This window comes from Cyprinodon variegatus, unplaced genomic scaffold (assembly GCF_000732505.1).
Source record: "Cyprinodon variegatus isolate N-32 unplaced genomic scaffold, C_variegatus-1.0 Scaffold178, whole genome shotgun sequence".
Lineage (NCBI taxonomy): Eukaryota > Metazoa > Chordata > Actinopteri > Cyprinodontiformes > Cyprinodontidae > Cyprinodon > Cyprinodon variegatus.
In genome coordinates, this window is record NW_015150631.1 from 994,663 (window position 1) to 1,004,818 (window position 10,156).

General features: G+C 36.9%; 2 protein-coding genes across 5 annotated transcripts in view; one reads left to right on the plus strand and one right to left on the minus strand.

Moving 5' to 3' along the window:
• The window catches only part of LOC107087271 (smoothelin-like), a 59,897-nt gene extending 55,914 nt beyond the window's left edge, over window positions 1-3,983 (plus strand). For all 4 annotated transcript variants that reach the window (XM_015378754.1, XM_015378755.1, XM_015378756.1 and 1 more), the window contains 2 exons: window positions 703-880; window positions 2,973-3,983. In XM_015378754.1, the coding sequence (XP_015234240.1) occupies window positions 703-850 (148 nt within the window). In that variant the 3' untranslated portion in view covers window positions 851-880; window positions 2,973-3,983. The remainder of the gene's footprint in view (window positions 1-702; window positions 881-2,972) is intronic.
• Window positions 3,984-5,322: 1,339 nt separating this feature from the next.
• Window positions 5,323-10,156, minus strand: LOC107087274 (selenoprotein M). Its single transcript, XM_015378759.1, is given in 8 exon segments — window positions 5,323-5,947; window positions 8,762-8,840; window positions 8,945-8,979; window positions 9,190-9,225; window positions 9,880-9,995; window positions 9,998-10,056; window positions 10,058-10,123; window positions 10,125-10,156. Coding segments are annotated over 8 exon segments (651 nt in total). The 3' UTR covers window positions 5,323-5,719.

The following is a 10,156-nucleotide window of genomic DNA, read 5'->3' on the forward strand; positions in this document are numbered from 1 at the left end:
GGCTAGCTGGGCTTTGCTGCCCTTAGCATGCTCACTGTCCTTAGAAAACACCCTAACTTTGATAAAGGCGATGGGTGGCGCTCCTTTAGTTTCCATTTGTTTGATAGTTCAGGATAGTATATTTCCCATCTTCCAGCCAGCTGACTGGCAGTGTGCAGCAGCATGTGAAAGAGGAGTTATCCCAGATTTCACTAGTTTTTAAACATTTGGAGAAATCCCTCCAGGATTATATCATAAATGCGTCTTAAAACTTTAACTTTGTTTTTAAACCACTGTATACCTGGAACCTCCGTATACCTCGCTATCCTTTCCGGGCCCATGCCTAACCTGAAGTCAATCACAGAAAAAAACAACACATAAAAATAGACTGAATGGGCATCACCTGATGCTCATTCAACACCTTGTTTTGTCCTGTGTATGTATGCCACATGTTGGATGTACTGCAGAGTTCATGAAGCATGATAACTCATGGATGTATTTTTGAACACTGGATGTAATGTTTATTTTTGTGCTCTTGTTTTTGTTTCTTTTGTTCTCTCACTCTTGTTTATTGGCTGCTCACGGCTCTGTTTGCTTTTCCTTCCCTCCTCCCTGTTTTCTCTGTCCTGTTCCCTCCCTTTATCTGTCCTTCATCCCCTTTCTGTCCTGTCCTCCTGTTCATTCTCTCCTCTGACAACCCTTCACCTTCGGGTGGGGCCGCAGGAAACTAGTGGACTGCCCCCAGCTGTTGGACGTGGACGACATGGTGAAGATGCGTGAGCCGGATTGGAAGTGTGTGTACACGTACCTGCAGGAGTTCTACAGGGGCCTGGTGACGAAGGGCCTGGTTAAAACCAAAAATTCCTCCTAGAATTGCTCCTCAACTAAAACAAAACCCATGGTGAGATGGAAGGGATGAGCTTCTGACTTTGGATCTAAACTAGTGGTTTGCAATTTATTCGTATCTCTTACAGTTTTCCAGATTTTTTTCAAATTTTTAAAAATAATTTATGGTAACCTGAATTGTAATGATGTATAATTAAGACATTAACCAGCTGCATTCAACCAATGGAATTATAATTAGAATCACAGTATAGAAAAGGTTGTTCTTTGAAGGCATTTGTTGGAGAGAACAAACCACACAGAATCAGTTATAAAAAAAGACTTATTTAAATTTTTTATTTTATAAAAACAGAATTTATTTGCAAATGACCATTGTTGCAATGAATTTGTGCTGGTCTTCAACAGTCTGTCATATCAGTAAAATGTTGAAATCTTCAAGGGATATAAGCAGTTCTTAATGCAAGGCAATTCAAGGGACGACATCTCTTTAATAATCAAATATATAAACATTGAAGGTTGCTTTTTTTCATTTGGCCTATAAAGTTGATTTGAAGCTTCTTTGGTTCAAAGCACCAAACATGGTCTATGTGAATGAGTGCATCTTAACAGCGAGTCTTCAGCCCGGCTGCGAGCCAGTCCCATCTGCAGCCCAGCACTTTAAAAGGAGCTGCTGTATCACTGCGTTTTAAACAGTCAAAGTAAAGAAACAAAGCAGAGAGGAGAACCACTTTGTTGTTCCACTTCTGATCGACTTTAAGATTAGAAGTGTTTATCCTCTCAACTTATAAAAACTTTTAAAGGCGCTTTACCTTTAAAACGCGCGGGAACGTGTCTGCAAACCTTTAGGAAAACAGGCCTCATGTTGACTTTTCTTCTCTCTTAAGTGGATTTATTGCTCATGTCATTTTTGTGAGATTCTTCACTTTGTACTGTAACATGTCTAAAAGTTTGATGATATTGCCACCTTGTGGTCTCTTTCTACAAATTCTCCTGAGCAAAAGCATTGCTAAAAAATTTTGAGAGCTATTTCACATAATTAGTTCCAAGGTATTTAAAAAAAAAAAAAAAAAACAATAAACATTTTGTACTTATAAATGGTTTTAATATATATATATTTTTAATTCCCCATTTTTCTGGGTTTGTTTCTTGATTGTTTCTGGACATTTTTAGTAAAACTTTTGAACCATTTTAGTTTTAGTTTCTACTATAAGCCAGGAGTTCATTGGATTTATCTCAGAAGCTAAAACTTGTGTAGACCATTTTAGATCAGTGCTTGTCAGAGCCTTCAACTTTATACTTATTAAATCCTAGCTGGAATGCAGATCCTCTGAAGATCTGGTTCTAATCAGCCTGCTGATATTTTACTTGTAAACTGGACACACTGTGTGAAAACTTTATCCAGTTTAAGACCCTGCTCTAAGCAGGTTTAAAAGTAAAAACTAAATAAATAAAAAGGGTGGAAGAGTTGTTTAAGTTTTTTTTATCTTCATGTTTTTATGTGTGGGTTTTCTGTACTTAACCCAAAAATCTAAAATCAACAAATTTGACAAAGTCATGATGAGACACCAAAAAAAAAAAGAAGAAAATATCTAATATATACTATTCTATTTGTATTTTAATATTAGTATTCTTCTTTTGCTTTTTTTATTTTTTTGTTTTTTGTTTTATCTTAAAATTTAAATATTTGAATAAGAAAAGCAGCCTGGAATCTCCAAAGGGTTTAATGCTTTCAATAAGGAGAGGATTATCAGAAGGTTTTTGCAAAGTTTTATGATTAAAACCTCAAGTTATATGAAAATTACAGCTTTAAATAAGAACAATAAAGAATTTTTTTTATAAATTTTGGGTTGTCCTTTTCAAAGTCAACTCAAGTCATATCGGCTATTTTAAAGATGATGACATGAATTCAGTAACATACGAATTTCATCCTAGAAATCAAACAATGCAGTTGTGTTGCTGAAAAAAGAGGCAGTAGCAACAGAGATGCTGCAGCCTTGTGTTATCAGTAATGCAATAGTCATGACAGAATGCGTACGGATGGAAAGCCAGACTGAATATTGCACATTATTGTGTCCTCCTCTCTCTGCAGTTAGACCCATTTCCTCCCATCCATCCTCACCTCTGCCATCTGACCCATGTGTCTCTTTTAGGACCTACGCCAACTGCATGCCTTTGCTAGAAGTGGAGGACATGATGATCATGGGTAACAAACCAGACTCCAAATGCGTCTTCACCTATGTGCAGTCTCTGGTGAACCACCTCCGCAGATACGAGATGTCCATGGGCCGTCCCTGCGACCTCTGACCTGTGGCCTGCGCTCATTCGCCTCTCTGACGGACGCGTCAGAGATTCTGTGTGTGTGTTTGTCTTTTGCTTCTAACGTGTTGGCAACGCTGTGTTGTTTCTTCTTAAACAATCTTTGCTGACATGGGCTCTACCTCTATAGCAGACAGAGAGGACGCGTTCATTTTAAGAAAAAAAAATATTTTAAGGTTTTTGATTCTGTGTTTTTTCTGTATTTAAACTTGGTTCAGTGCAGATTTCAGCTGCTGTACTGTCGGTGTTAACATCCTTATATCCCCCTTTAAAACAAAAAAAGTGTTTTTAAAGTATCCCCTCTTTTAACTCTTATTTTTTTCTGATGTTCTTGTAGTTCTCTCTGCAGCTTAGTTGGTAAATCCACTGAAACATTTCACAAGTATTTGAAGCTGCATTTCCTTTCTGTTCTGGTACTTTTCCACCTCATTTGGAACCGAATTCCGGTTATTTTAAGTTATTTTTTTTAGCTAAAAAGTGTACTAAGTTTTAAATAATGTGCATATAGGGGTTTGTCCTGATTATTAAAAAGGATTGAACATTGTTAGACCAATCACATGCTTTAAGAAAATAACTTCCTGTGCAGAGCTGCTGATGAAACCATGTCATTATGAAAACTGAACTGGTTCAGGACAACGCTGGCTTAGTTGGAGTCTGATGTCTCCGAGCTGAAAGCACATTTAAAGAAAATCTACCACACTGTTTAACCCCCAGAAGTATGATATGTTCATTTCCAAATTGCAAGACTTCCAATCAGAGATTTTATTTATGCTTTATATATATATTTTATTTTTTTTGCAGGTATTTTAGTTTGAGCTTTAAGCTGTTAAGCAGTTAGTTAAAGTAAGTTAGTTAAAGTAAGTTAATTGGTTGAAGCTCTTGTCATTTTATTTTCTGTAACAATTGGCTTGCCCTTTTTATTTTTAGAATGGACAGTAATGCTATAAACAGTAAATCTGATATTAAGCTAAGTAAAGATTAATTTTTTTTATTTCAATTCTCTTTTGAGAGAGATGATAAAAATATTTTTAATTGTTGGAAATGATTTTCTGAAAGCTTTTTTTTGGTATATATGAGAATTTATATAGTTCATCTGCTTGCAAAAGAAAAAAGAACGCAAAGCAGTGAGCATTGAGTGTGTTGGAGTGTATATAAGAGCTTACACATTGTATAATTTGATGTTTCCTGTGCACCACAGTTAAATGTAAATTAACAATTAAACCAATTTGGGAAATATTTACTGTGTACGGATGGTTATTTTGTCACTTATGAAACAGTTTGAACCAGTTTAATTGCTATCATACTAAATATACCTTTGCTTTATGTCTGGAGTAGTTTGGGAAACTGTCCTTTCCTATTGCTTGTCTTATATAAAAACATGTTCATCTATCAGAGCATCTGCTTCCAAACAGTTTTTTTTTTTTTTTTTTGTATTTTAACATGTCAAAACAATCCAGATTTTATTTAGATTTTCTGAAGCAGATTGTCACAGTATTATAGCTTTGTGATTCCTTACTCTGGTAAGGAGATGTGCTAAACTTTAGGCCTTCCTGATTCATTCTTTGTAGAACAACCATGTCGACCAGCCTTTCACGTGTGGGCTGATTTAGTTTTGCCAATCTTTGCAAAATACCTCAGTTTGAAAAGGGATAGCCTTCTTAACATCACTTCCGACATCTTGTCACAGGTTCTCAATTGGATTTAGGTAGAAAAAGAAAAATGGGCCCATCTAGCAAATTAATATGCTTCCATATATACAAGGAATGAACTCCTGCCCCAGTCTCAAGTGTTTAGCTGCCTCTAACAAATTTTCTGCCAGGATTGTTCAAAATGTATCTCCATACAGCTTTCCATAAACTCTGACCAGCTTCCCTGTCTCTGCAGCAGAGAGTCAAACATTGATAACGCAAGCCTGCTTCTCCCCAACCTGTCTGCTGTGTTTCTTGTCCTGGTGTTTTTCTCTGAGGTCAAACCTTTGATTTATTCACAAAACAGGTGGATTATTACTAATTTTCTCATTTGTAGATATCCATTATTGTTTTATCTACATATTTTTATTTAAACGTGTATCTTATTGGAGTATGTTCAGTTCAAACCATTTACACTTCAGTTCTGTAATTTTGGGTATATATAAATGTAAAATAATCTCACCTAAGTGTGTAGGAACATTTGAGACTTTTTCTTTTTTATTAATGTTTTAGAATCAACATACTTTCTACTTGAGGTCATTTGTGTTCATCCAGCCCACTGGAACAAGAAGCATCAGCATCAGGCTGGTCGGACGACTTTTCACCTGAGGCTTCATTCGGTTTCACAGCAGGGAGGAGTAAGAACAAAATAACACGATGATATGGAGATTATGTGGATAACATACAGATAAGACCTAAAACACATCCAGTATAAAACTACTTTTCAAGTTGTAACCCAAAAAACAGTGGTATGAAAAGTCCTAACTATAAAGATTGTCTGACTAACATGAGATATTTCCCTTTCCCCCAATAAGCTAACTACAGTAAAAACAACAATCAGCTGATGTTGGAGCTGCTGGGAAGCTGTTACTATATTTGCCCAGTCTATACAGTTATAGGTCAGTGTGCTTGACCTCTGGATCAGACTCTGGGGAGGCTTTCTCTGCGTCTAAAGTGGATGTTGATATGTTTGGGCGCTCGTCTTTGAACGGACTGTCTTTGGCGGGAGCGAAGCGGAACTCCTCCGGCACCTCGTCCTCTGGTTGAGCTTTCTTGTAGAAACCCAGTTTCTCCAGCAGCTTGTTGATTTCAGAGCGAGTCATGTCAGACAGAGCAATCCGCTGCAAAGGACACACAGTTAATAAAGGATCGTTTGACCTTTAATGTTTAGTCACACACCACTATCTCATCCTGCTTGGAGTAATTAAAGAATAAGGACATCCAGTTATACTCTGTGTCTTGTTTGAACATATTTAGACATATGGATCTAAGGTCATTTTTAACAATACTAAACAAATAAAGTTTTAATATGACACAGAAACTGAAGAAAATACCTTTTTTTTTTTTTTTAATAAAGTGAAAGATCTAAAATAAACACTGGTTTATCACATTATTAGAAAATCACTACTTTGTTTTTTAATGGAGGCTTTCCCTTTTTTAAACTTAGAAATGTAATTTATTGTGCTCCTGACAGGTCATGTAATAACAAAGACATCTGATATCAACACAGCTTCAGCAAAAATGATTTTAGCAGCTGATATGTCTGGTAAGGTTTTAATAGAAGTCTTAGAAGAATTTAAAATTTGCTATTCCTCTTATAGATGGATAATAGTAATCAAAGACATTCACAACGACTACTATTGGCCATCTAGCCAATATGCTAAAAGGCTGTAATCGTCTATCAAAAAACACACTAGGAGCCAGATTATAGTTTTTTAGAAAGAAAAAAGGCGACTTTAGCATTTTTAACACCTAAAAAACAAGGAAACGTTTGGCATTAACCAGAGGCAGAATTACAGGAAAACAATCTCAGAGAAACAGTGAAGCATGGAGCTGGTTTGGGGGAATCTTTGCTGCAGAAGGACGTTTCCAGCTCATCATTACAGAATCCTGCATGAGCTCTACCCAGGATCAGAGGAACAAAATACAATAAGCCATCTGTGAGCAGAAGTTGGCCCTAAAAACTGCTAAATCTGGTTAAAATTGTCTGATTATAAGAGGGTGAACTCAAAGCCTTTATCTTGATTTTAGTGAGGTTCTGTGGGGAAACTTGACCAAGGCTGGTCAAGTTTTCCCTTTAGACCGATATCAGGGACTGCTGGATAGCTAGAAGCATTTAACTGAGGTATATTCAACCAAAAAGGAAGAGCATCATCTTTTGCCCACATTTTATCTTTCTGTTGTATTTAACTTTTTTTGTTGCTTGAGTTCAATTACAGTAATTAGTAGAGTATAGTGATTTTTTTTTTAACTAATGACTGTATTATGCAGAAAAAGGATGACCTTACACCTTTTAACACCATTAGAAATGTTAGCTGTTGTGTAATCCCTTTAAATCTGCAGCATTCCTATGAACCAATTTGTTCAGTTTTCCTCAAATCTGACATAGTGAGGAAGCTCCTGTAAACATCCTGAGGAAGTGTTCAACAAGCAAGTGAGAACTGTAGCGTGATCTAAAGAGCCACACTTTACCCTGAGGAGCTGGTTCAGACCAAAATAGAAACATTATCCCAACTCCAAATTGATGCTTCATTTGCTCAAATTTCTCCTTCATGAGAATAATGGCTGCAACATTCAGCAGAGACCAATTAAAGCTTAAAATATCATTCAGATCTTACAATTTCACAGATGTGTGGGGGAGAATAAATAGATTTCTATTAAGCTATTTCCTTTTCCAATATATCATTTGATGTTCAAGGGTTACAATCAGAGTTGCACATTTGCACAAGATAGAAAAAATATATTCCAGCATTTATTTGTATTAATTACAACGATAATGTTGTACAGTATGAAATGTAGTTTTTAAGAAAATTTGATTATTCCTTAAAAAGAAATTATGCAATCAAATTTTAAACTAAGCATTGAATTCTGTGTTTTTGACCCATTCTGCAGAATCAAAGGGAGTTCAGGTCATTTTGACCAAACCTTTACAGATAAGAATATTTGTTTAAGGTTTTAGCCAGATTTGTGACCTCACCCCGTGTCTTTATTGTGGCTATGCTAACCCTTCCTATGATATCCTCTTTGGCTTTCCCACACTCATAGATCAAAAACAAGCTCCTTGCAATGCATACTGAATAATAACTACACCAAATATCAAACTATGGTTGTTCCAGTTTTATTTATTAATTTTCTCACAAAGAAAATGAAGAAAATCTGTAGAAAACGTGCATACGTGTTAAGTTTTTTTTATTTTTGAGTGCAACATACTGCACACTTTTACCAACAGGAACAGCCAGCAGCATCAAATATCTTCCATGCTCTGTTTGGAATTGCCTGTTCAGGTGTTTGGCTAAACCCAGTGGTACGGTCAGCTGGGAAATCAGCAGCTGGTTTCTTTCACATCCATTAGACATCAACAACTTCTTCATCACACAATGGAAATAATAATGATGCAAAATTTAAATAATAGCAGCATTTTCTAAAACCTCACAAGAAAAAGAATACCAGGTCTGATATGTTTTTGTATACATTTGAAAATGGCTGGATAAATCATTTTGTATTCCATGGATGGATGATTGGTCTTTGCAGGGGTAAGAAGTCCAGCAGGAAAACCACAATATATGTATAATCCCTCCATTGAGTTCTGGGACTTCCCTGGTCCTAATTAGATATAATAGAGTGTCTTGATTAACTCCTGCCTGAAGCAGAGGGGCATTGGCTCGACTTTAGGCTATCCTGGATGCTGCAGCAACTAGTCTGGCTTCTCTATGGAAGATAGGCTGATCCCAGTGCCTTGTTCCCAGTTTATGGTTTTAAGAATCAAATTAGATTTTTAAAAATCTGTTTAATTCATGATTACGCATTTATTTGTTTTGTTATTTAAGAGTGAGTCCAGGTTATCAATCTGGATGTATAGCGTTTTAACTGCGCTTTAGAGCCACAACAACACATTTCCCATCACGGTCAATTATTAATAAATGCACAGTACTTACATCCAGTTCTTCATAGTAGTGGTTCAGGAGGACAAGCTCAGGATCAGCTCCAGGAATGTGCTTCATCACCAGGTTATGGCTGTGGTGGGAGCCGTCAAGGATTTTTAGGAATAAAACACACAGCATGCTTGCATCAACTCCTGAACTCAAGAAGGTAAAATATATTGCTGATGGAAAGGATACTAAAGAGGAATATCCTGGACCACAAAGGCTTTGACCTGTAGACAGAGGTGAGAATGGTTGTTTTTATTCATTAAAACTGGATGCAGTTACCAGATTACTGGGATCATCTAAAACAAAGGTTGTAAATTGTGAATAATTCTCAGCGTATGTTTTTTAACATAGGAAATGTACTTTTTTTCTGTCTCTAGCTCTGATTCTTAGTTACTTTTGTATGTTATTTCAAAACCATACATACAGACACTTACCTCTCTGAGTCTATTCAGCTGTCATCCTCCACAGGTCTGCAGAGACACAATGAGAATAACGTAAAAAGTCACAAAAGCATTGTAATACAACCTGAAAGCAAAAAAAAAAAAAAGACAAAGAAATACCTTCTCAACGAGAAGGCTTTGAAACCAGTGCAGTTTTACCTTATGCTCATAGAACAGATTCAGTGAGGCCCCGGGGAGGATGTCTGGCCTATATTATGGGATATCTGAGCCACAGGTATGGAGTAAAATCTGACTAATACCATAATAGAATCAGATCTTGCCTTTTGTCTCTGAAGCTGACAGGCTGCAGATAAAGTTACTTCACTTTCAGAGGTTTTTGTTCAGCAGCTGTGCTATTATGTACCCTAAAATCTTTCTAACATGTGCATACTACATTTTATACTCTTCAAAGGTGATTAAATGTTCGAATCATTTTAACCACGATGTGCACAAATAACACTAATAAAATGATAATAATAATATCAATATCCAAATGCTTTTAATTTGTAAAGCGCTTTCCATGTCTCTTTAAGATGCCGATTTACTCCCATTAATATAAAATAATGACCTTTACGCATGCGCCCTGCGTCCTCGGGTTATAAAATCGGCTTTCTGTTCCTATCTTTTATTGCCTGATATTTTGCTGTTTATTTGTGAGCGTATCTATGGAGAAGAGAAATGTACCTCCACCCTGGCTTTGGCCAGAGCCTCCAGCTTCTGCGGATCCACATCATAGGCCGAGACACAGTGAAGGAAGGAGGCCACCACGATCAGCCACATTCTGCTACCGGGACAGACACCTGAGAGCGGCCCCTGCTTCCTCTGTGTGAGCAGCTGCTACCTGCCGAGCTTTCACTATCCTACAGGAGGGGCGATGAGGAGCAGCTTTGTTACGCGTGGACTTCTTGCCACGTCAAACATTTCTCCCACAGCAGGGAGGGGGCGTGGAGAGGACTCTCAT